General features: G+C 63.2%; 4 protein-coding genes across 4 annotated transcripts; all 4 read right to left on the bottom strand.

The window, feature by feature from the left end:
• Positions 1-1,354: 1,354 nt before the first annotated feature.
• LOC122154070 (PHD finger protein 7-like) lies at positions 1,355-5,050 on the bottom strand. Its single transcript, XM_042799867.1, has 8 exons — positions 5,009-5,050; positions 4,045-4,140; positions 3,434-3,739; positions 3,253-3,342; positions 2,833-2,957; positions 2,348-2,617; positions 2,011-2,124; positions 1,355-1,859 (listed from the first exon to the last, which is right to left on the bottom strand). Exons 1-8 carry the CDS (start codon positions 5,048-5,050, stop codon positions 1,355-1,357), a joined length of 1,548 nt encoding a protein of 515 aa, XP_042655801.1.
• A 4,088-nt stretch (positions 5,051-9,138) lies between these two features.
• LOC122154069 (PHD finger protein 7-like) lies at positions 9,139-12,028 on the bottom strand. Its single transcript, XM_042799866.1, has 6 exons — positions 11,987-12,028; positions 11,023-11,118; positions 10,412-10,717; positions 10,231-10,320; positions 9,811-9,935; positions 9,139-9,595 (listed from the first exon to the last, which is right to left on the bottom strand). Exons 1-6 carry the CDS (start codon positions 12,026-12,028, stop codon positions 9,139-9,141), a joined length of 1,116 nt encoding a protein of 371 aa, XP_042655800.1.
• A 3,282-nt stretch (positions 12,029-15,310) lies between these two features.
• Positions 15,311-19,818, bottom strand: LOC122154068 (PHD finger protein 7-like). The gene is made up of 7 exons (XM_042799864.1): positions 19,660-19,818; positions 17,389-17,718; positions 17,208-17,297; positions 16,788-16,912; positions 16,303-16,572; positions 15,967-16,080; positions 15,311-15,815 (listed from the first exon to the last, which is right to left on the bottom strand). The coding sequence occupies exons 1-7, from the start codon at positions 19,816-19,818 to the stop codon at positions 15,311-15,313; spliced, it is 1,593 nt and encodes a 530-aa protein (XP_042655798.1).
• A 205-nt stretch (positions 19,819-20,023) lies between these two features.
• On the bottom strand, positions 20,024-24,223 carry LOC122154067 (serine/arginine repetitive matrix protein 2-like). The gene is made up of 9 exons (XM_042799863.1): positions 24,115-24,223; positions 23,163-23,291; positions 22,799-22,890; positions 22,603-22,704; positions 22,183-22,307; positions 21,805-21,871; positions 21,630-21,714; positions 21,281-21,394; positions 20,024-21,129 (listed from the first exon to the last, which is right to left on the bottom strand). Exons 1-9 carry the CDS (start codon positions 24,221-24,223, stop codon positions 20,030-20,032), a joined length of 1,923 nt encoding a protein of 640 aa, XP_042655797.1. The 3' UTR covers positions 20,024-20,029.
• Between the last annotated feature and the right edge of the window lie 313 nt (positions 24,224-24,536).

The following is a 24,536-nucleotide window of genomic DNA, read 5'->3' as shown; positions in this document are numbered from 1 at the left end:
GGTGGAAGGTGTTCTCAAGATGTGGCGATGCCTCTCACTGTCCTACTCTGTTATGTGTTGTGAGTGTCTGTAATAAATGTATGTTCTTTTTTTTCTTCCCCTAACGAGTCTGCCTTTTGCTCGTGATCATAAAAGGGGGGATTTTTCCCCCACCCCAGTCCTATCTCGAACCCCAAGCCTGGCTCTCTGTCCCTTCTCATTGCCGGAGGGGAAGGGAGAGAGAGCTGCTGCATTGCGGTTGGCTGCGGACCAGGCCTAAACCACGACACCGTCTCGCCACAGGATACAGTGGGGCAGACTCTGCTCTGGCACACCTCCCCCCTCCTTTCTTCCTCCGTTCCCGCACTGGCCTTGGTGTTCATGCAGCTGCGGCAAGTCCTCCTCACAAGTCCCACTCCTCCTCACCAGGTCCCTTCTTAAATGCGTTATCGCAGAGGTGGAGCTGCTTGGCTCGGCCCTGCTGCAGAGGTAGGGCCTGCTTGGAGCCGGGGGAGCTTGGAGAAGCTTCTCAGAGAGGGCCAGCGCTGTCGCCCCCTCCCCTGCTACCAAAAAACCCCACCGCTCCCTCAAAGCCAGGACAAGCTGGTACAGCAGCAACCACGGTGGGCGACAGGAGCTGGAACTGGGGAAGGGCAATGCCCTTTGGCTACTACTGTAGCAGCACCATCTGCAGCAACCTTCATGTCACGCCTCCAGAGGTGACTCTGAGGGGAACTTTGAAAGCAGAGGCGCTTTGCCGCTTGTGCGTTCGAACTTTCCCCGGGGAAGCGGAGCAGGCTGCGGGGCCAGCGAGGCCCGAAGCCCACGGCCATGGCGCTGGGCAGCCGGCCAAGGCCAGCCCGCGAAGAGGGAGGTCTGGGGAAGGTGCTGCCAAGCCCCGGGGAGAAGACAACCCTGTGGGCCCGGCGGAAGCCAACAAAGGAGCGTGGAATCTCCCAGGGCAGAGATTAACAGTCAACTTTATTGGAGCGGTGGTGGGGGATCAGGGCCAGCAGGCAGGGCCGGCGCAGGGCTGGTCGCGCGTCAGCGTCCGGGCCGGCTGTAAGGGTTCTGGGCCCGACGTCGTAAGCGGGAACGGTCTCGTCCCCGCACGGGCCCGGGGCGGCTGGGGCGGCGGCTGCTCTGGAGCCGTGCAGAGCTGGGGGTGCTGGGGCTGCCGGTCTCGGGTACCGGGGAGCCACGGGAGCATCCCGGCACCGACTGTGCGGGGCTGCTGCTCTCAGCCCTGGGTGCTGGTGCGCGGCTCCTGCCACGGCCTCTTGTGCGCCGGCTGTAGGGCTTTTGGGCCCGACGCCGCGAGCGAGAGCGGTCTCGCACGCGGTCGGGCCCAGGTGGGCTGGAGCAGCTGCTGCTCTCAGGCACTGGGGAGCCGTGGGACAGCCCCGATGCTGCCTGGTAGCCAGTGCTGCTGGGGCTGCTGCTCTCCCCTGCTGCAGAGCGAGAGGACGACCCCGATGCCACTGTGCTGCTGGTTCTGGCGCTGCTGGTCTCTGGTGCTGGAGAGCTGTGGGACGGCCCCGATCATGACTGGCTCTCGGTGATGGGACCCGTGACCTCCAAGCTGCAACTGGAGGCTGTAAGGGGAAGCAGGAAGGTCACGGGCACGGCCCCCCAGGCCCGCGTCAGGAGAGGCCAGAGCGGTGCCCCCAACCCCCCTGGAGCAGAGGGGCTCTGCCAAGCCCAGAATGGGGACCCGCTGCCAGGCCTCGCCTGGGGGCACCCGGGTGCTTTGCCTCTTACCGGTGCCCAGGCCAGCACAGCTGTCACACTCCCATATGACTGTGCTGTGTTTCATGAATGAGCAGCGTCTGTGGGTGCCCTCGGCAGCACAGGAGCAGCACAGGAGCAGTTGCCAGGGCCTGGGGAAGCAAACGGGTGCGTGGCTGTGAGGACAAAGTGACCGCAGCACGGGATTGTCCGGCAGAGCTCTTGTTTTCTGTCCCTCCACTTCGAGCCCTTGGCGAGACAGAGATCCTGGGCAGAGCCCAGGTTGCCGCTCGGGCAACTTACCCCTGTTCCTCTGCGTGCTGCCTGCCTCCTGGGCAAAGGCACTCACGGGCATCGCAGCGGCTGTGCCTCTCATATAACTCTTCATATGCACTGTCGTCCTCACCTGATGGTATTCTTTTGATGAAAGAAGGGAAAGTTAATGAACCCCTGCTACCCCGGCATAAGGCAGATGCAGGGCGTCCCTGCTCTTCCTCCCCCTGCCCGCTTTCTGACTCCTGCGTGAAGCTGAAGCCCAGGCTGAGGGGAGAGAGCGGAGGGCCGGGAGCGCAGGGGCAGTCCCTGGCACGGCACAACGCTGGCACCCTCCTGTCTGGTGACTTGGAATAGAAAAACCAACCTCCTGGGGATTCGGATGCCCATGGTGAGCATTTCCATCAGAAATCGATATTCATTTTGACAATGTGGACACTGGAAACAGAAGAAGCCAGCGTAGATAGCTTGGTTCTGGATGCAGGCCCTGTGGAACCAGGCGTGTTTGCACGCTGGGCACACCAGGGTGCCGTAGGTCTTCCTGTCCTCAACAGGGTCCAGGCAGATGAGGCAGGCGGTGTTCTCCCCCGGAGCCGCCTCCACTGCCTGCTCTGGGCGGTGCTGCCAGCAGAAGGACCTGGGGAGGCACGAGGAAAGGGAAGGGTGAGGTGAGGAGTGTTTTGGTGGGCATGATGGGTGATAATGTGTGAAGGAATCCCACCACTCGCTCTGTCCATGACTGTCTGCTAGGAAGTGTCACTGTGGGCTTGTTTTATGTTTGCTTATTGATGCTGTCAGAAAGGGGTATAAAAAAGTGGGTGATCCTCCTGTGGGAGGGCCGGCTACCCTTACCTGTAAAGCCCAAAGTACTGCGTGACGCATTCCCCCTCCACGGCGCAGGGGAGGTGGAAGCTGCGGTCGCAGCCCTCCTGGCAGCAGGTGATGGCGGCCCCGCTCTCGCCACAGACGAAGCAGTGCTGGAAAGAGCAGAGCAGCCCCCATCAGCGGCAGCCTCAGGGCCTCCACAGCCAGCCCCACGCCTCCGGGCAGGGCGCAGGATGCTGCCCCACTGACGGGTTAGAGCCCGCGGATGCGCCCGGCGCACGAGGCTCCTGTGCTGGGTCTGGGTGGAGGCTCTGTGGAGCTGCTGGGCGCGAGACTTTTGTCCCAGAGCTGCTTGGAAGGGCTGGGATTTCTTTCTTGGGGTCTGGGCTAAGCTCCCACACCGCTCCCGTGGCACCACAGATCTCCCTGAGCTTGTTCAGTCCTCACCCTCTGTGATGCCTGCTTGATTGTGCGTCGGATATCCTTCAGGCTTACCCCATCCATACTCTCTTGATTAAAAAGCTTCTTGGTAAAAAACTGCACATGATAGAGGAGACGAGGTGATGAGGAGGAGAGCGTGGCCAGGGCTGCCTGTCGGCAAGCTGGAGGGAGCCCCGGGGGCACTCACCAGGCAAAAGAGGTGGGCGCAGATCCCTTGCTTCTGCAGTTTCTTCCCGCAGATGTGCGGGTCAGCCTCTGCCCGGCCACACAGCATGCATGCTGGAGGGGAGAGAGCAAACGACAGCGGGAATGAGCAGCTCACCTCTGCAGGACCGGGGCAAGCGTCCCTGAGGGCTGGCCTTGCAGGCACGGGTGTCCCAGCAGCAGGTGCCCACGGCCCAGCCTGGGCCCCGCTGGCTGCGGCACGGAGGGGCCCTGCCCCGGGGCGCTTGGGGAGCTCCTGCCTGCCCCTGCTACCGCTCTCAGCCCCACGCTGAGTGCCCCGACAGCCCCTCTGCTATGCTGCGGGAGGGATGCTTTGCTCTCACCCAGATCTATCGAGTCGGCGGCCTCCTGCTTCCTCGCAGACATGGCGCACATCAACGGTGAGTGCTGGGAGAGTCGCTGTCCCCGCAGTGCTGGGGTGTCTCTCCCAAGTGCTCCTCAGCTGACTCTGGGGGAGAAGCAGGGCGCGGGTCAGCTTGCAGCAGAGGCCCAGCGCCCCCCGGCACGGGGCCGCCCTCCTCCCTCGGCAGCCCCGCACGAGCCCCGTCCACCCCTGCCCTCCCCTCACCTCACCAGGTCGCACTGAGGCACAGCCTGAGCCCAGCGATGCTTTATGTAGGCTTGTCCCCCGCGGGTCACAATGGCCACAGTGACATCAGCACCGTTGGCCTGGATGCACCCCAACGATGGGCAGGGACGCCCTCAGGAACGTGCCAGCCCCTCGGAGCCGGCCGCCGCCTCACAGGGGTGGGTGCGAAGTGCCGAGGCGGGGGCCCGAGCCCTCGGCACCCCCGGGAGCGGGGCGGCTGCTCCTGCAGCCAGCGCAGAGCCGAAAGGCAGGTCCCGCGGGGCAGCCGTCGAGGCTGGCACTGTTGGCCGACCGGTGCTGGTCAGGCCGTGCGAGCCCAGGGCTGCAGCCCTGGCCCAGGCTGCGGCTCTGCTCCTGCCCTCGGCATGGGGAGCGCTGCCGGCAGGTCAGGGAAGGGGATCCTTCCTCTCTGCGCCGCAGCGCTGCGGCTGCACCTGCAGGGCTGCCGCCGGCCCTGGGCTCCCGGCTCCAGGGGACAGAAGCCACCTTGGAGCCCGGCCTGGGCTCGCACAGCCCATCCGCTCCGACGCGGCGCGTGGCCGGGGCACAGCACGGGGCCTCAGGACGGCACCTCAGTGTCGCAGGTGGCCCAACATCGTCATCTCCCGAAGTCGTCCTTAGCGCTTTGGTGACGTGCTGCCTCCAGAAGGAAAAGCAGCGGCAGCGCGAGCTGGGGACTCACGGCGCGAACGGCCTGGCTTCCTCCGTGGCAATAAACTGCCTTTCAGAGACAGTGTGAGCCCGTCCTTGGTGGGCAGGGAAAGTGCAAATGGCTGCGGGGCAGCTTCGGCGGCGGTTTGGTCCGTTTGAGGGTCGGGAGGCTCTACAGAGGCATCTGCCCAGGCCGGGTCGATGGGGCGAGTTTTGCCAAGCACCGCAACGGGCTGCCCAGGGAAGGGCTTGAGTCACCATCCCTGGAGGAATTTAAGAGATGTGTAGCCGTGGCACCTGGGGACATGGTTTAGCGGTGCCCTTGGCAGCGTCGTCCATGTCAACGGCTGGGCTCCGTGATCGTAAGGGTCTTTTCCAACCTAAGGGATTCTGTGATTCTCGTGACCCTTTTGTGATTGCTTCATGACCGTTTGATTACCATTTGCTTTTCATTCATTCGTCGATTCACAGCCCTTTCTCCTCCCTGCACTAGAGAGAGAGGGGCTTGCTGGTCTCCAGCAGGAGGGAAATCCTTCCTGTTGGATGACGGACGCAGCCCAGGCCCAGTATGACATTCCCGTAGAACACGTGTGACTTTTTTGCTCTCAAGGGCGCGTGACGGGGCTCGAGGCCTGAGTAACAAGCGCTGCTCTGTCTCCCCTGAGCCTTGCGGTGTCAGCTCCTTACCTGGTGTTGGCAACCTCTACGCAAAAGGCTTTCTTGTCTTCTGCTGCAAGAAGGAAGCCTTCAGTTGTGTTGTGGTTTGAGCTCAGAGGGCACAACTGAGCAGCTGCTCTCACTCCCTCTCTGCCTCCCCCACCCGCCCAAGGCACTGAGAAGGAGGAAATAAGCCAGGCTTGGGATTCGAGATAGGACAGGCAGGGGTAAATCACCCATTATGGTCACAGGCCAAGACTCATTAAGGGGAGAAAAATAGAACATAGATTTATTACAGACACTAGCAACAACCACACTTAACCGAGTAGGAGAGTGAGAAGCATCACCATATGTAGAAAAACACCCACCCCTCCCTTCTTCCCGGGCTCAGCTCCGCTCCGGATATCTGTACGTCCTCCCCGCAGCGGCACAGGGGCAGGGAATGGGGTGTTCAGTCAGTGCTGCCGCTTCTTCTGTCTTCGGGGGTGGGGGTTGAACTTCTGGAACTTCTTCCCCCTGCTCAAGCGTGGTCCCCCTCTCACAGGAGACAGTCCTCCAGAAAGTTTCTCTGACGTGAGTCCCTCCCACGGGCTGCAGCCCTTCCTGAGTTGCTCCGGCGTGGGACACCCCCGCGTGCTGCAGTCCTCCCAGCGGCAACCTACAACAGCGAGGGCTGCTTCTTCCCACAGGGTCCTGGCTAACTCTGGGTGCAGCCACCTTAATAGGGAATGTGAGGCCCCTCCCAGGCCATAATTCGGAGTCTGCTCCACCGTAGACCTCCATGGGTGGCGGGGAGGGGCCGTCTGTCCTGGATTGAGTGAGTGGTGGTGGTTTTTGGTGGCAGGGGAGGGGGCTATCGGGGCGGCCCCCTGTGAGAAGCTCCTCTAAGCTCCCCCAGCTCCAAGCCAGCTCCACTTCTGTTTGGGAAATTGAGCCAATCAGCTGCGCCTCTGCGATAACGTATTTAAGAAGGGATGTGGTGACGTGCAGTCGGACTTGTGAGGAGGAGTTGCTGCAGCTGCATGAACACCAAGGTCAGTGGAGGAATGGAGGAAGAAAGGAGGGGGGAGTTGTGCCGGAGCAGAGACCCCCCTGTATCCTGTGGTGAAACGGCAGGGCGGCCCCCCCCTGCCACCCATGAAGACCTACGGTGGAGCAGACATTGATTTATGGCCTGTGGCTTCTGCTCGTATGATCAAGGTGACGGTGCCCAAAGAAGGCCGGGGTCTCCTGGGAAAAGGTAGCCCTGCTGATGTAGTTAAGTGCTGGGAGGATTGCAGCATGTGGGGGTGTCCCACGCCGGAGCAGCTCGGGAAGGGCTGCAGCCGTGGGAGGGAATCCAGTCGGAGAAGGTTAGTGACCCATGACGGAGCAGTGTGGGGAACGCTGCGGCCCATGGGAGGAGCTCATGTTGGAGAAAGTTTGTGGAGGACTGTCTCCTGTGAGAGGGGGACCACGATGGAGAAGGAGGAACAAGTTCCGGACAGTCCCCTCACCGAAGAGAAGAGAAGTGGCAGCGCTGACTGCACCCCCCATTCCCTGCCCCTGCGCCACTGGGGGAGGAGGTAGAGATATCGGGAGCAGAGCTGAGCCCGGGAAGAAGGGAGGGGTGGGTGGAAGGTGTTCTCAAGATGTGGCGATGCCTCTCACTGTCCTACTCTGTTATGTGTTGTGAGTGTCTGTAATAAATGTATGTTCTTTTTTTTTCTTCCCCTAACGAGGCTGCCTTTTGCTCGTGATCAGAAAGGGGAATTTTTCCCCATCCCAGTCCTATCTCAAACCCCAAGCCTGGCTCTCTGTCCCTTCTCATTGCCGGAGGGGAAGGGAGAGAGAGCTGCTGCATTGCGGTTGGCTGCGGACCAGGCCTAAACCACGACACCGTCTCGCCACAGGATACAGTGGGGCAGACTCTGCTCTGGCACACCTCCCCCCTCCTTTCTTCCTCCGTTCCCCCACTGGCCTTGGTGTTCACGCAGCTGCGGCAAGTCCTCCTCACAAGTCCCACTCCTCCTCACCAGGTCCCTTCTTAAATGCGTTATCGCAGAGGTGGAGCTGCTTGGCTCGGCCCTGCTGCAGAGGTAGGGCCTGCTTGGAGCCGGGGGAGCTTGGAGAAGCTTCTCAGAGAGGGCCAGCGCTGTCGCCCCCTCCCCTGCTACCAAAAAACCCCACCGCTCCCTCAAAGCCAGGACAAGCTGGTACAGCAGCAACCACGGTGGGCGACAGGAGCTGGAACTGGGGAAGGGCAATGCCCTTTGGCTACTACTGTAGCAGCACCATCTGCAGCAACCTTCATGTCACACCTCCAGAGGTGACTCTGAGGGGAACTTTGAAAGCAGAGGCGCTTTGCCGCTTGTGCGTTCGAACTTTCCCCGGGGAAGCGGAGCAGGCTGCGGGGCCAGCGAGGCCCGAAGCCCACGGCCATGGCGCTGGGCAGCCGACCAAGGCCAGCCCGCGAGGAGGGAGGTCTGGGGAAGGTGCTGCCAAGCCCCGGGGAGAAGACAGCCCTGTGGGCCCGGCGGAAGCCAACAAAGGAGCGTGGAATCTCCCAGGGCAGAGATTAACAGTCAACTTTATTGGAGCGGTGGTGGGGGATCAGGGCCAGCAGGCAGGGCCGGCGCAGGGCTGGTCGCGCGTCAGCGTCCGGGCCGGCTGTAAGGGTTCTGGGCCCGACGTCGTAAGCGGGAACGGTCTCGTCCCCGCACGGGCCCGGGGCGGCTGGGGCGGCGGCTGCTCTGGAGCCGTGCAGAGCTGGGGGTGCTGGGGCTGCCGGTCTCGGGTACCGGGGAGCCACGGGAGCATCCCGGCACCGACTGTGCGGGGCTGCTGCTCTCAGCCCTGGGTGCTGGTGCGCGGCTCCTGCCACGGCCTCTTGTGCGCCGGCTGTAGGGCTTTTGGGCCCGATGCCGCGAGCGAGAGCGGTCTCGCACGCGGTCGGGCCCAGGTGGGCTGGAGCAGCTGCTGCTCTCAGGCACTGGGGAGCCGTGGGACAGCCCCGATGCTGCCTGGTAGCCAGTGCTGCTGGGGCTGCTGCTCTCCCCTGCTGCAGAGCAAGAGGACGACCCCGATGCCACTGTGCTGCTGGTTCTGGCGCTGCTGGTCTCTGGTGCTGGAGAGCTGTGGGACGGCCCCGATCATGACTGGCTCTCGGTGATGGGACCTGTGACCTCCAAGCTGCAACTGGAGGCTGTAAGGGGAAGCAGGAAGGTCACGGGCACGGCCCCCCAGGCCCGCATCAGGAGAGGCCAGAGCGGTGCCCCCAACCCCCCTGGAGCAGAGGGGCTCTGCCAAGCCCAGAATGGGCACCCGCTGCCAGGCCTCGCCTGGGGGCACCCGGGTGCTTTGCCTCTTACCGGTGCCCAGGCCAGCACAGCTGTCACACTCCCATATGACTGTGCTGTGTTTCATGAATGAGCAGCGTCTGTGGGTGCCCTCGGCAGCACAGGAGCAGCACAGGAGCAGTTGCCAGGGCCTGGGGAAGCAAACGGGTGCGTGGCTGTGAGGACAAAGTGACCGCAGCACGGGATTGTCCGGCAGAGCTCTTGTTTTCTGTCCCTCCACTTCGAGCCCTTGGCGAGACAGAGATCCTGGGCAGAGCCCAGGTTGCCGCTCGGGCAACTTACCCCTGTTCCTCTGCGTGCTGCCTGCCTCCTGGGCAAAGGCACTCACGGGCATCGCAGCGGCTGTGCCTCTCATATAACTCTTCATATGCACTGTCGTCCTCACCTGATGGTATTCTTTTGATGAAAGAAGGGAAAGTTAATGAACCCCTGCTACCCCGGCATAAGGCAGATGCAGGGCGTCCCTGCTCTTCCTCCCCCTGCCCGCTTTCTGACTCCTGCGTGAAGCTGAAGCCCAGGCTGAGGGGAGAGAGCGGAGGGCCGGGAGCGCAGGGGCAGTCCCTGGCACGGCACAACGCTGGCACCCTCCTGTCTGGTGACTTGGAATAGAAAAACCAACCTCCTGGGGATTCGGATGCCCATGGTGAGCATTTCCATCAGAAATCGATATTCATTTTGACAATGTGGACACTGGAAACAGAAGAAGCCAGCGTAGATAGCTTGGTTCTGGATGCAGGCCCTGTGGAACCAGGCATGTTTGCACGCTGGGCACACCAGGGTGCCGTAGGACTTCCTGTCCTCCACAGGGTCCAGGCAGATGAGGCAGGCGGTGTTCTCCCCCGGAGCCGCCTCCACTGCCTGCTCTGGGCGGTGCTGCCAGCAGAAGGACCTGGGGAGGCAAGAGGAAAGGGAAGGGTGAGGTGAGGAGTGTTTTGGTGGGAATGATGGGTGATAATGTGTGAAGGAATCCCACCACTCGCTCTGTCCATGACTGTCTGCTAGGAAGTGTCACTGTGGGCTTGTTTTATGTTTGCTTATTGATGCTGTCAGAAAGGGGTATAAAAAAGTGGGTGATCCTCCTGTGGGAGGGCCGGCTACCCTTACCTGTAAAGCCCAAAGTACTGCATGACGCATTCCCCCTCCACGGCGCAGGGGAGGTGGAAGCTGCGGTCACAGCCCTCCTGGCAGCAGGTGATGGCGGCCCCGCTCTCGCCACAGACGAAGCAGCGCTGGAAAGAGCAGAGCAGCCCCCATCAGCGGCAGCCTCAGGGCCTCCAGAGCCAGTCCCACGCCTCCGGGCAGGGCGCAGGATGCTGCCCCACTGCTGGGTCAGAGCCCACGGATGCACCCAGCGCACGAGGCTCCTGTGCTGGGTCTGGGTGGAGGCTCTGTGGAGCTGCTGGGCGCGAGACTTTTGTCCCAGAGCTGCTTGGAAGGGCTGGGATTTCTTTCTTGGGGTCTGGGCTAAGCTCCCACACCGCTCCCGTGGCACCACAGATCTCCCTGAGCTTGTTCAGTCCTCACCCTCTGTGATGCCTGCTTGATTGTGCGTCGGATATCCTTCAGGCTTACCCCATCCATACTCTCTTGATTAAAAAGCTTCTTGGTAAAAAACTGCACATGATAGAGGAGACGAGGTGATGAGGAGGAGAGCGTGGCCAGGGCTGCCTGTCGGCAAGCTGGAGGGAGCCCCGGGGGCACTCACCAGGCAAAAGAGGTGGGCGCAGATCCCTTGCTTCTGCAGTTTCTTCCCGCAGATGTGCGGGTCAGCCTCTGCCCGGCCACACAGCATGCATGCTGGAGGGGAGAGAGCAAACGACAGCGGGAATGAGCAGCTCACCTCTGCAGGACCGGGGCAAGCGTCCCTGAGGGCTGGCCTTGCAGGCACGGGTGTCCCAGCAGCAGGTGCCCACGGCCCAGCCTGGGCCCCGCTGGCTGCGGCACGGAGGGGCCCTGCCCCGGGGCGCTTGGGGAGCTTCTGCCTGCCCCTGCTACCGCTCTCAGCCCCACGCTGAGTGCCCCGACAGCCCCTCTGCTATGCTGCGGGAGGGATGCTTTGCTCTCACCCAGATCTATCGAGTCGGCGGCCTCCTGCTTCCTCGCAGACATGGCGCACATCAACGGTGAGTGCTGGGAGAGTCGCTGTCCCCGCAGTGCTGGGGTGTCTCTCCCAAGTGCTCCTCAGCTGACTCTGGGGGAGAAGCAGGGCGCGGGTCAGCTTGCAGCAGAGGCCCAGCGCCCCCCGGCACGGGGCCGCCCTCCTCCCTCGGCAGCCCCGCACGAGCCCCGTCCACCCCTGCCCTCCCCTCACCTCACCAGGTCGCACTGAGGCACAGCCTGAGCCCAGCGATGCTTTATGTAGGCTTGTCCCCCGCGGGTCACAATGGCCACAGTGACATCAGCACCGTTGGCCTGGATGCACCCCAACGACGGGCAGGGACGCCCTCAGGAACATGCCAGCCCCTCGGAGCCGGCCGCCGCCTCACAGGGGTGGGTGCGAAGTGCCGAGGCGGGGGCCCGAGCCCTCGGCACCCCCGGGAGCGGGGCGGCTGCTCCTGCAGCCAGCGCAGAGCCGAAAGGCAGGTCCCGCGGGGCAGCCGTCGAGGCTGGCACTGTTGGCCGACCGGTGCTGGTCAGGCCGTGCGAGCCCAGGGCTGCAGCCCTGGCTCAGGCTGCGGCTCTGCTCCTGCCCTCGGCATGGGGAGCGCTGCCGGCAGGTCAGGGAAGGGGATCCTTCCTCTCTGCGCCGCAGCGCTGCGGCTGCACCTGCAGGGCTGCCGCCGGCCCTGGGCTCCCGGCTCCAGGGGACAGAAGCCACCTTGGAGCCCGGCCTGGGCTCGCACAGCCCATCCGCTCCGACGCGGCGCGTGGCCGGGGCACAGCACGGGGCCTCAGGACGGCACCTCAGTGTCGCAGGTGGCCCAACATCGTCATCTCCCGAAGTCGTCCTTAGCGCTTTGGTGACGTGCTGCCTCCAGAAGGAAAAGCAGCGGCAGCGCGAGCTGGGGACTCACGGCGCGAACGGCCTGGCTTCCTCCGTGGCAATAAACTGCCTTTCAGAGACAGTGTGAGCCCGTCCTTGGTGGGCAGGGAAAGTGCAAATGGCTGCGGGGCAGCTTCGGCGGCGGTTTGGTCCGTTTGAGGGTCGGGAGGCTCTACAGAGGCATCTGCCCAGGCCGGGTCGATGGGGCGAGTTTTGCCAAGCACCGCAACGGGCTGCCCAGGGAAGGGCTTGAGTCACCATCCCTGGAGGAATTTAAGAGATGTGTAGCCGTGGCACCTGGGGACATGGTTTAGCGGTGCCCTTGGCAGCGTCGTCCATGTCAACGGCTGGGCTCCGTGATCGTAAGGGTCTTTTCCAACCTAAGGGATTCTGTGATTCTCGTGACCCTTTTGTGATTGCTTCATGACCGTTTGATTACCATTTGCTTTTCATTCATTCGTCGATTCACAGCCCTTTCTCCTCCCTGCACTAGAGAGAGAGGGGCTTGCTGGTCTCCAGCAGGAGGGAAATCCTTCCTGTTGGATGACGGACGCAGCCCAGGCCCAGTATGACATTCCCGTAGAACACGTGTGACTTTTTTGCTCTCAAGGGCGCGTGACGGGGCTCGAGGCCTGAGTAACAAGTGCTGCTCTGTCTCCCCTGAGCCTTGCGGTGTCAGCTCCTTACCTGGTGTTGGCAACCTCTACGCAAAAGGCTTTCTTGTCTTCTGCTGCAAGAAGGAAGCCTTCAGTTGTGTTGTGGTTTGAGCTCAGAGGGCACAACTGAGCAGCTGCTCTCACTCCCTCTCTGCCTCCCCCACCCGCCCAAGGCACTGAGAAGGAGGAAATAAGCCAGGCTTGGGATTCGAGATAGGACAGGCAGGGGTAAATCACCCATTATGGTCACAGGCCAAGACTCATTAAGGGGAGAAAAATAGAACATAGATTTATTACAGACACTAGCAACAACCACACTTAACCGAGTAGGAGAGTGAGAAGCATCACCATATGTAGAAAAACACCCACCCCTCCCTTCTTCCCGGGCTCAGCTCCGCTCCGGATATCTGTACGTCCTCCCCGCAGCGGCACAGGGGCAGGGAATGGGGTGTTCAGTCAGTGCTGCCGCTTCTTCTGTCTTCGGGGGTGGGGGTTGAACTTCTGGAACTTCTTCCCCCTGCTCAAGCGTGGTCCCCCTCTCACAGGAGACAGTCCTCCAGAAAGTTTCTCTGACGTGAGTCCCTCCCACGGGCTGCAGCCCTTCCTGAGTTGCTCCGGCGTGGGACACCCCCGCGTGCTGCAGTCCTCCCAGCGGCAACCTACAACAGCGAGGGCTGCTTCTTCCCACAGGGTCCTGGCTAACTCTGGGTGCAGCCACCTTAATAGGGAATGTGAGGCCCCTCCCAGGCCATAATTCGGAGTCTGCTCCACCGTAGACCTCCATGGGTGGCGGGGAGGGGCCGTCTGTCCTGGATTGAGTGAGTGGTGGTGGTTTTTGGTGGCAGGGGAGGGGGCTATCGGGGCGGCCCCCTGTGAGAAGCTCCTCTAAGCTCCCCCAGCTCCAAGCCAGCTCCACTTCTGTTTGGGAAATTGAGCCAATCAGCTGCGCCTCTGCGATAACGTATTTAAGAAGGGATGTGGTGACGTGCAGTCGGACTTGTGAGGAGGAGTTGCTGCAGCTGCATGAACACCAAGGTCAGTGGAGGAATGGAGGAAGAAAGGAGGGGGGAGTTGTGCCGGAGCAGAGACCCCCCTGTATCCTGTGGTGAAACGGCAGGGCGGCCCCCCCCTGCCACCCATGAAGACCTACGGTGGAGCAGACATTGATTTATGGCCTGTGGCTTCTGCTCGTATGATCAAGGTGACGGTGCCCAAAGAAGGCCGGGGTCTCCTGGGAAAAGGTAGCCCTGCTGATGTAGTTAAGTGCTGGGAGGATTGCAGCATGTGGGGGTGTCCCACGCCGGAGCAGCTCGGGAAGGGCTGCAGCCGTGGGAGGGAATCCAGTCGGAGAAGGTTAGTGACCCATGACGGAGCAGTGTGGGGAACGCTGCGGCCCATGGGAGGAGCTCATGTTGGAGAAAGTTTGTGGAGGACTGTCTCCTGTGAGAGGGGGACCACGATGGAGAAGGAGGAACAAGTTCCGGACAGTCCCCTCACCGAAGAGAAGAGAAGTGGCAGCGCTGACTGCACCCCCCATTCCCTGCCCCTGCGCCACTGGGGGAGGAGGTAGAGATATCGGGAGCAGAGCTGAGCCCGGGAAGAAGGGAGGGGTGGGTGGAAGGTGTTCTCAAGATGTGGCGATGCCTCTCACTGTCCTACTCTGTTATGTGTTGTGAGTGTCTGTAATAAATGTATGTTCTTTTTTTTTCTTCCCCTAACGAGGCTGCCTTTTGCTCGTGATCAGAAAGGGGAATTTTTCCCCATCCCAGTCCTATCTCAAACCCCAAGCCTGGCTCTCTGTCCCTTCTCATTGCTGGAGGGGAAGGGAGAGAGAGCTGCTGCATTGCTGTTGGCTGCGGACCAGGCCTAAACCACGACACCGTCTCGCCACAGGATACAGTGGGGCAGACTCTGCTCTGGCACACCTCCCCCCTCCTTTCTTCCTCCGTTCCCCCACTGGCCTTGGTGTTCACGCAGCTGCGGCAAGTCCTCCTCACAAGTCCCACTCCTCCTCACCAGGTCCCTTCTTAAATGCGTTATCGCAGAGGTGGAGCTGCTTGGCTCGGCCCTGCTGCAGAGGTAGGGCCTGCTTGGAGCCGGGGGAGCTTGGAGAAGCTTCTCAGAGAGGGCCAGCGCTGTCGCCCCCTCCCCTGCTACCAAAAAACCCCACCGCTCCCTCAAAGCCAGGACAAGCTGGTACAGCAGCAACCACGGTGGGCGACAGGAGCTGGAACTGGGGAAGGGCAATGCCCTTTGGCTACTACTGTAGCAGCACCATCTGCAGCAACCTTCATGTCACACCTCCAGAGGTGACTCTGAGGGGAACTTTGAAAGCAGAGGCGCTTTGCCGCTTGTGCGTTCGAACTTTCCCCGGGGAAGCGGAGCAGGCTGCGGGGCCAGCGAGGCCCGAAGCCCACGGCCATGGCGCTGGGCAGCCGACCAAGGCCAGCCCGCGAGGAGGGAGGTCTGGGGAAGGTGCTGCCAAGCCCCGGGGAGAAGACAGCCCTGTGGGCCCGGCGGAAGCCAACAAAGGAGCGTGGAATCTCCCAGGGCAGAGATTAACAGTCAACTTTATTGGAGCGGTGGTGGGGGATCAGGGCCAGCAGGCAGGGCCGGCGCAGGGCTGGTCGCGCGTCAGCGTCCGGGCCGGCTGTAAGGGTTCTGGGCCCGACGTCGTAAGCGGGAACGGTCTCGTCCCCGCACGGGCCCGGGGCGGCTGGGGCGGCGGCTGCTCTGGAGCCGTGCAGAGCTGGGGGTGCTGGGGCTGCCGGTCTCGGGTACCGGGGAGCCACGGGAGCATCCCGGCACCGACTGTGCGGGGCTGCTGCTCTCAGCCCTGGGTGCTGGTGCGCGGCTCCTGCCACGGCCTCTTGTGCGCCGGCTGTAGGGCTTTTGGGCCCGATGCCGCGAGCGAGAGCGGTCTCGCACGCGGTCGGGCCCAGGTGGGCTGGAGCAGCTGCTGCTCTCAGGCACTGGGGAGCCGTGGGACAGCCCCGATGCTGCCTGGTAGCCAGTGCTGCTGGGGCTGCTGCTCTCCCCTGCTGCAGAGCAAGAGGACGACCCCGATGCCACTGTGCTGCTGGTTCTGGCGCTGCTGGTCTCTGGTGCTGGAGAGCTGTGGGACGGCCCCGATCATGACTGGCTCTCGGTGATGGGACCTGTGACCTCCAAGCTGCAACTGGAGGCTGTAAGGGGAAGCAGGAAGGTCACGGGCACGGCCCCCCAGGCCCGCATCAGGAGAGGCCAGAGCGGTGCCCCCAACCCCCCTGGAGCAGAGGGGCTCTGCCAAGCCCAGAATGGGCACCCGCTGCCAGGCCTCGCCTGGGGGCACCCGGGTGCTTTGCCTCTTACCGGTGCCCAGGCCAGCACAGCTGTCACACTCCCATATGACTGTGCTGTGTTTCATGAATGAGCAGCGTCTGTGGGTGCCCTCGGCAGCACAGGAGCAGCACAGGAGCAGTTGCCAGGGCCTGGGGAAGCAAACGGGTGCGTGGCTGTGAGGACAAAGTGACCGCAGCACGGGATTGTCCGGCAGAGCTCTTGTTTTCTGTCCCTCCACTTCGAGCCCTTGGCGAGACAGAGATCCTGGGCAGAGCCCAGGTTGCCGCTCGGGCAACTTACCCCTGTTCCTCTGCGTGCTGCCTGCCTCCTGGGCAAAGGCACTCACGGGCATCGCAGCGGCTGTGCCTCTCATATAACTCTTCATATGCACTGTCGTCCTCACCTGATGGTATTCTTTTGATGAAAGAAGGGAAAGTTAATGAACCCCTGCTACCCCGGCATAAGGCAGATGCAGGGCGTCCCTGCTCTTCCCCCCCTGCCCGCTTTCTGACTCCTGCGTGAAGCTGAAGCCCAGGCTGAGGGGAGAGAGCGGAGGGCCGGGAGCGCAGGGGCAGTCCCTGGCACGGCACAACGCTGGCACCCTCCTGTCTGGTGACTTGGAATAGAAAAACCAACCTCCTGGGGATTCGGATGCCCATGGTGAGCATTTCCATCAGAAATCGATATTCATTTTGACAATGTGGACACTGGAAACAGAAGAAGCCAGCGTAGATAGCTTGGTTCTGGATGCAGGCCCTGTGGAACCAGGCGTGTTTGCACGCTGGGCACACCAGGGTGCCGTAGGACTTCCTGTCCTCCACAGGGTCCAGGCAGATGAGGCAGGCGGTGTTCTCCCCCGGAGCCGCCTCCACTGCCTGCTCTGGGCGGTGCTGCCAGCAGAAGGACCTGGGGAGGCACGAGGAAAGGGAAGGGTGAGGTGAGGAGTGTTTTGGTGGGAATGATGGGTGATAATGTGTGAAGGAATCCCACCACTCGCTCTGTCCATGACTGTCTGCTAGGAAGTGTCACTGTGGGCTTGTTTTATGTTTGCTTATTGATGCTGTCAGAAAGGGGTATAAAAAAGTGGGTGATCATCCTGTGGGAGGGCCGGCTCCCCTTACCTGTAAAGCCCAAAGTACTGCGTGACGCATTCCCCCTCCACGGCGCAGGGGAGGTGGAAGCTGCGGTCGCAGCCCTCCTGGCAGCAGGTGATGGCGGCCCCGCTCTCGCCACAGACGAAGCAGCGCTGGAAAGAGCAGAGCAGCCCCCATCAGCGGCAGCCTCAGGGCCTCCAGAGCCAGCCCCACGCCTCCGGGCAGGGCGCAGGATGCTGCCCCACTGCTGGGTCAGAGCCCACGGATGCACCCAGCGCACGAGGCTCCTGTGCTGGGTCTGGGTGGAGGCTCTGTGGAGCTGCTGGGCGCGAGACTTTTGTCCCAGAGCTGCTTGGAAGGGCTGGGATTTCTTTCTTGGGGTCTGGGCTAAGCTCCCACACCGCTCCCGTGGCACCACAGATCTCCCTGAGCTTGTTCAGTCCTCACCCTCTGTGATGCCTGCTTGATTGTGCGTCGGATATCCTTCAGGCTTACCCCATCCATACTCTCTTGATTAAAAAGCTTCTTGGTAAAAAACTGCACATGATAGAGGAGACGAGGTGATGAGGAGGAGAGCGTGGCCAGGGCTGCCTGTCGGCAAGCTGGAGGGAGCCCCGGGGGCACTCACCAGGCAAAAGAGGTGGGCGCAGATCCCTTGCTTCTGCAGTTTCTTCCCGCAGATGTGCGGGTCAGCCTCTGCCCGGCCACACAGCATGCATGCTGGAGGGGAGAGAGCAAACGACAGCGGGAATGAGCAGCTCACCTCTGCAGGGCCGGGGCAAGCGTCCCTGAGGGCTGGCCTTGCAGGCACGGGTGTCCCAGCAGCAGGTGCCCACGGCCCAGCCTGGGCCCCGCTGGCTGCGGCACGGAGGGGCCCTGCCCCAGGGCGCTTGGGGAGCTCCTGCCTGCCCCTGCCACCGCTCTCGGCCCCACGCTGAGCGCCCCGACAGCCCCTCTGCTATGCTGCGGGAGGGATGCTTTGCTCTCACCTGGCTCCATCGAGTCGTCGGCCTCCTGCTTCCTCGCAGTCATCTCACCCATCAACAGTGAGTGCTGGGAGAGTCGCTGTCCCCGCAGTGCTGGGGTGTCTCTCCCAAGTGCTCCTCGGCTGACTCTGGGGGAGAAGCAGGGCGCGGGTCAGCTTGCAGCAGAGGCCCAGCGCCCCCCGGCACGGGGCCGCCCTCCTCCCTCGGCAGCCCCGCACGAGCCCCGTCCACCCCTGCCCTCCCCTCACCTCACCAGGTCGCACTGAGGCACAGCCTGAGCCCAGCGATGCTTTATGCAGGCTTGTCCCCCGCGGGTCACAGTGGCCACAGTGACATCAGCACCGTTGGCCTGGATGCACCCCAACGACGGGCAGGGACGCCCTCAGGAACGTGCCAGCCCCTCGGAGCCGGCCGCCGCCTCACAGGGGTGGGTGCGAAGTGCCGAGGCGGGGGCCCGAGCCCTCGGCACCCCCGGGAGCGGGGCGGCTGCTCCTGCAGCCAGCGCAGAGCCGAAAGGCAGGTCCCGCGGGGCAGCCGTCGAGGCTGGCACTGTTGGCCGACCGGTGCTGGTCAGGCCGTGCGAGCCCAGGGCTGCAGCCCTGGCCCAGGCTGCGGCTCTGCTCCTGCCCTCGGCATGGGGAGCGCTGCCGGCAGGTCGGGGAAGGGGATCCTTCCTCTCTGCGCCGCAGCGCTGCGGCTGCACCTGCAGGGCTGCCGCCGGCCCTGGGCTCCCGGCTCCAGGGGACAGAAGCCACCTTGGAGCCCGGCCTGGGCTCGCACAGCCCATCCGCTCCGACGCGGCGCGTGGCCGGGGCACAGCACGGGGCCTCAGGACGGCACCTCAGCGTCGCAGGTGGCCCAACATCATCATCTCCCGAAGTCGTCCTTAGCGCTTTGGTGACGTGCTGCCTCCAGAAGGAAAAGCAGCGGCAGCGCGAGCTGGGGACTCACGGCGCAAACGGCCTGGCTTCCTCCTTGGCAATAAACTGCCTTTCAGAGACAGTGTGAGCCCGTCCTTGGTGGGCAGGGAAAGTGCAAATGGCCCATGGGAGGAACTCATGTCGGAGAAAGTTTGTGGAGGACTGTCTCCTGTGAGAGGGGGACCACGATGGAGAAGGAGGAACAAATTCCGGACAGTCCCCTCACCGAAGAGAAGAGAAGTGGCAGCACTGACTGCACCCCCCATTCCCTGCCCCTGCGCCACTGGGGGAGGAGGTAGAGATATCGGGAGCAGAGCTGAGCCCGGGAAGAAGGGAGGGGTGGGTGGAAGGTGTTCTCAAGATGTGGCGATGCCTCTCACTGTCCTACTCTGTTATGTGTTGTTAGTGTCTGTAATAAATGTATGGTTTTTTCTTCTTCCCCTAACGAGTCTGCCTTTTGCTCGTGATCATAAAAGGGGGATTTTTCCCCCATCCCAGTCCTATCTCAATCCCCAAGCCTGGCTCTCTGTCCCTTCTCATTGCCGGAGGGGAAGGGAGAGAGAGCTGCTGCATTGCGGTTAGCTGCGGACCAGGCCTAAACCACGACACCGTCTCGCCACAGGATACAGTGGGGCAGACTCTGCTCTGGCACACCTCCCGCCTCCTTTCTTCCTCCGTTCCCCCACTGGCCTTGGTGTTCACGCAGCTGCGGCAAGTCCTCCTCACAAGTCCCACTCCTCCTCACCAGGTCCCTTCTTAAATGCGTTATCGCAGAGGTGGAGCTGCTTGGCTCGGCCCTGCTGCAGAGGTAGGGCCTGCTTGGAGCCGGGGGAGCTTGGAGAAGCTTCTCAGAGAGGGCCAGCGCTGTCGCCCCCTCCCCTGCTACCAAAAAACCCCACCGCTCCCTCAAAGCCAGGACAAGCTGGTACAGCAGCAACCACGGTGGGCGACAGGAGCTGGAACTGGGGAAGGGCAATGCCCTTTGGCTACTACTGTAGCAGCACCATCTGCAGCAACCTTCATGTCACACCTCCAGAGGTGACTCTGAGGGGAACTTTGAAAGCAGAGGCGCTTTGCCGCTTGTGCGTTCGAACTTTCCCCGGGGAAGCGGAGCAGGCTGCGGGGCCAGCGAGGCCCGAAGCCCACGGCCATGGCGCTGGGCAGCCGGCCAAGGCCAGCCCGCGAGGAGGGAGGTCTGGGGAAGGTGCTGCCAAGCCCCGGGGAGAAGACAACCCTGTGGGCCCGGCGGAAGCCAACAAAGGAGCGTGGAATCTCCCAGGGCAGAGATTAACGGTCAACTTTATTGTACCGGTGGAGGGGGATCAGGGCCAGCAGGCAGGGCCGGCGCAGGGCTGGTCGCGCGTCAGCGTCCGGGCCGGCTGTAAGGGTTCTGGGCCCGACGTCGTAAGCGGGAGCGGTCTCGTCCCCGCACGGGCCCGGGGCGGCTGGGGCGGCGGCTGCTCTGGAGCCGTGCAGAGCTGGGGGTGCTGGGGCTGCCGGTCTCGGGTACCGGGGAGCCACGGGAGCATCCCGGCACCGACTGTGCGGGGCTGCTGCTCTCAGCCCTGGGTGCTGGTGCGCGGCTCCTGCCACGGCCTCTTGTGCGCCGGCTGTAGGGCTTTTGGGCCCGACGCCGCGAGCGAGAGCGGTCTCGCACGCGGTCGGGCCCAGGTGGGCTGGAGCAGCTGCTGCTCTCAGGTGGTGGGGAGCTGCTTTGAGACGGCCCCGATGCCCCTTGGCCACCAGTGCTGCTGGGGCTGCTACTCTCCAGTTCTGTGAAGCTGGAGGAGGACCCTGATGCCGCCGTGGTGCTGGTGCTGGGGCTGCTGGACTCAGGGACAAGCGAGCTGTGGGACCGTCCCCGTGCCAACTGTCCTGGGGTGCTCCTCTCAGCCCTGCGTGCTGGTGCACTGCTCCTGCCACGGTGTCTTGTGGGCCGGCTGTAGGGTTTTTGGGCACTACGCCGTGAGCGAGCTCGGTCTCGCACACGGTCAGGCCCAGGTGGGCTGGAGCAGCTGCTGCTCTCAGGCACTGGGGAGCTTTGGGATGGCCCCGATGCCGCCTGGAGACCAGTGCTGCTGGGGCTGCTGGTCTCTGGTGCTGGAGAGCTGTGGGACGGCCCCGATCCTGACTGGCTCTCGGTGATGGGACCCGCCACCTCTGAGCTGCCACTGGAGGCTGTAAGGGGGAGCAGGAAGGTCACGGGCACGGCCCCCCAGGCCCGCGGCAGGAGAGGCCAGAACTGTGCCCCCAGCCCCCCTGGAGCAGAGGGGCTCTGCCAAGCCCAGAATGGGCACCCGCTGCCAGGCCTCGCCCGGGGGCACCCGGGTGCTTTGCCTCTTACCGGTGCCCAGGCCAGCACAGCTGTTGCACTCCCATCTGGCTGCGCCGGTCCCCAAGTGGGAGCATCGTCTGTGGGTGCCCTCGGCAGCGCAGGAGCAGCACAGGAGCAGTTGCCAGGGCCTGGGGAAACAAACGGGTGCGTGGCTGTGAGGACAAAGTGACCGCAGCACGGGATTGTCCGGCAGAGCTCTTGTTCTCCGTCCCTCCGCTTCGAGCCCTTGGCGAGACAGAGATCCTGGGCAGAGTCCAGGTTGCCGCTCGGGCAACTTACCCCTGTCGCTTTGTGTGCTGCCTGCCTCCTGGGCAAAGGCACTCACGGGCATCGCAGCGGCTGTGCCTCTCATTTTGTTCATCATCTGCGTGTCCATTCTCCCATGATGGCAATCTGAAGCACAAGGGAAAAATGCTGCGCCCCTGCTGCCCCGGCATAAGGCAGAGGCAGGGCGTCCCTGCTCTTCCCCCCCTGCCCGCTTTCTGACTCCTGCGTGAAGCTGAAGCCCAGGCTGAGGGGAGAGAGCGGAGGGCCGGGAGCGCAGGGGCAGTCCCTGGCACGGCACAACGCTGGCACCCTCCTGTCTGGTGGGGCGGGCAGGACACCAACCTGAAGATGATTCGGATACCCATGTTGAACATCTCCATGAGAAATGCATGCTCATCTCTACAGAGAGGGCACTGGAAGAAAATGCCGGCGCACGCAGCCTGTCCCTGCAGGGGAAACATGAGGAGCAGGCGTGAGGCCTTGGTGCTGCTGAGCGCCCGCCGTGCCCCCCCCGTGGGCGAGGGAAGGGCTCCTACCTGGATGCAGGCCCTGTGGAACCAGGCGTGTTTGCACGCTGGGCACACCATGGTGCCGTAGGACTTCCTGTCCTCAACAGGGTCCAGGCAGATGAGGCAGGCGGTGTTCTCCCCCGGAGCTGCCTCCACTGCCTGCTCTGGGCGGTGCTGCCAGCAGAAGGACCTGGGGAGGCAAGAGGAAAGGGAAGGGTGAGGTGAGGAGTGTTTTGGTGGGAATGATGGGTGATAATGTGTGAAGGAATCCCACCACTCGCTCTGTCCATGACTGTCTGCTAGGAAGTGTCACTGTGGGCTTGTTTTATGTTTGCTTATTGATGCTGTCAGAAAGGGGTATAAAAAAGTGGGTGATCCTCCTGTGGGAGGGCCGGCTACCCTTACCTGTAAAGCCCAAAGTACTGCGTGACGCATTCCCCCTCCACGGCGCAGGGGAGGTGGAAGCTGCGGTCGCAGCCCTCCTGGCAGCAGGTGATGGCGGCCCCGCTCTCGCCACAGACGAAGCAGCGCTGGAAAGAGCAGAGCAGCCCCCATCAGCGGCAGCCTCAGGGCCTCCAGAGCCAGTCCCACGCCTCCGGGCAGGGCGCAGGATGCTGCCCCACTGACGGGTTAGAGCCCGCGGATGCGCCCGGCGCACGAGGCTCCTGTGCTGGGTCTGGGTGGAGGCTCTGTGGAGCTGCTGGGCGCGAGACTTTTGTCCCAGAGCTGCTTGGAAGGGCTGGGATTTCTTTCTTGGGGTCTGGGCTAAGCTCCCACACCGCTCCCGTGGCACCACAGATCTCCCTGAGCTTCTCCAATCCTTACCTGCTGTGACGCCTGCTTGACTGTATGGCGAATATCCCTCAGGGGGAATCCCATCAGGCCCACGTTGTGGGACTCTTTCTGGAAGAGGCTGTTGGCAAAAAACTGCGCAGGAAAGACAAGACAAGGAGGTGATGAGGAGGAGAGCGTGGCCGGGGCTGCCTGTCGGCAAGCTGGAGGGAGCCCCGGGGGCACTCACCAGGCAAAAGAGATGGGCGCAGAGCCCTCGCTTCTGTAGTTTGTACCCGCAGATGTCCGGGTCAGCCTCTGCCCGGCCACACAGCATGCATGCTGGAGGGGAGAGAGCAAACGACAGCGGGAATGAGCAGCTCACCTCTGCAGGGCCGGGGCAAGCGTCCCTGAGGGCTGGCCTTACAGGCACGGGTGTCCCAGCAGCAGGTGCCCACGGCCCAGCCTGGGCCCCGCTGGCTGCGGCACGGAGGGGCCCTGCCCCGGGGCGCTTGGGGAGCTTCCTGCCTGCCCCTGCCATCCGCTCTCAGGCCCCACGCTGAGCGCCCCGACAGCCCCTCTGCTATGCTGCGGGAGGGATGCTTTGCTCTCACCCTGGATCCTATCGAGTCGGCGGCCTCCTGCTTCCTCGCAGATCATGCTCACCATCAACAGGTGAGTGCTGGGAGAGTCGCTGTCCCCGCAGTGCTGGGGTGTCTCTCCCAAGTGCTCCTCGGTTGACTCTGGGGGAGAAGCAGGGCACGGGTCAGCTTGCAGCAGAGGCCCAGCGCCCCCCGGCACGGGGCCGCCCTCCTCCCTCGGCAGCCCCGCACGAGCCCCGTCCACCCCTGCCCTCCCCTCACCTCACCAGGTCGCACTGAGGCACAGCCTGAGCCCAGCGATGCTTTATGCAGGCTTGTCCCCCGCGGGTCACAGTGGCCACAGTGACATCAGCACCGTTGGCCTGGATGCACCCCAACGACGGGCAGGGACGCCCTCAGGAACGTGCCAGCCCCTCGGAGCCGGCCGCCGCCTCACAGGGGTGGGTGCGAAGTGCCGAGGCGGGGGCCCGAGCCCTCGGCACCCCCGGGAGCGGGGCGGCTGCTCCTGCAGCCAGCGCAGAGCCGAAAGGCAGGTCCCGCGGGGCAGCCGTCGAGGCTGGCACTGTTGGCCGACCGGTGCTGGTCAGGCCGTGCGAGCCCAGGGCTGCAGCCCTGGCCCAGGCTGCGGCTCTGCTCCTGCCCTCGGCATGGGGAGCGCTGCCGGCAGGTCGGGGAAGGGGATCCTTCCTCTCTGCGCCGCAGCGCTGCGGCTGCACCTGCAGGGCTGCCGCCGGCCCTGGGCTCCCGGCTCCAGGGGACAGAAGCCACCTTGGAGCCCGGCCTGGGCTCGCACAGCCCATCCGCTCCGACGCGGCGCGTGGCCGGGGCACAGCACGGGGCCTCAGGACGGCACCTCAGCGTCGCAGGTGGCCCAACATCGTCATCTCCCGAAGTCGTCCTTAGCGCTTTGGTGACGTGCTGCCTCCAGAAGGAAAAGCAGTGGCAGCGCGAGCTGGGGACTCACGGCGCAAACGGCCTGGCTTCCTCCTTGGCAATAAACTGCCTTTCAGAGACAGTGTGAGCCCGTCCTTGGTGGGCAGGGAAAGTGCAAATGGCCCATGGGAGGAACTCATGTCGGAGAAAGTTTGTGGAGGACTGTCTCCTGTGAGAGGGGGACCACGATGGAGAAGGAGGAACAAATTCCGGACAGTCCCCTCACCGAAGAGAAGAGAAGTGGCAGCGCTGACTGCACCCCCCATTCCCTGCCCCTGCGCCACTGGGGGAGGAGGTAGAGATATCGGGAGCACAGCTGAGCCCGGGAAGAAGGGAGGGGTGGGTGGAAGGTGTTCTCAAGATGTGGCGATGCCTCTCACTGTCCTACTCTGTTATGTGTTGTTAGTGTCTGTAATAAATGTATGTTTTTTTCTTCTTCCCCTAACGAGTCTG

Source organism: Tyto alba, unplaced genomic scaffold (genome assembly GCF_018691265.1).
Source record: "Tyto alba isolate M040663 unplaced genomic scaffold, T.alba_DEE_v4.0 Super-Scaffold_3, whole genome shotgun sequence".
NCBI classification, from domain to species: Eukaryota; Metazoa; Chordata; class Aves; order Strigiformes; family Tytonidae; genus Tyto; species Tyto alba.
Note: the sequence above shows the minus strand (reverse complement) of the source record. Positions and strands in the feature narration are given on the sequence as shown.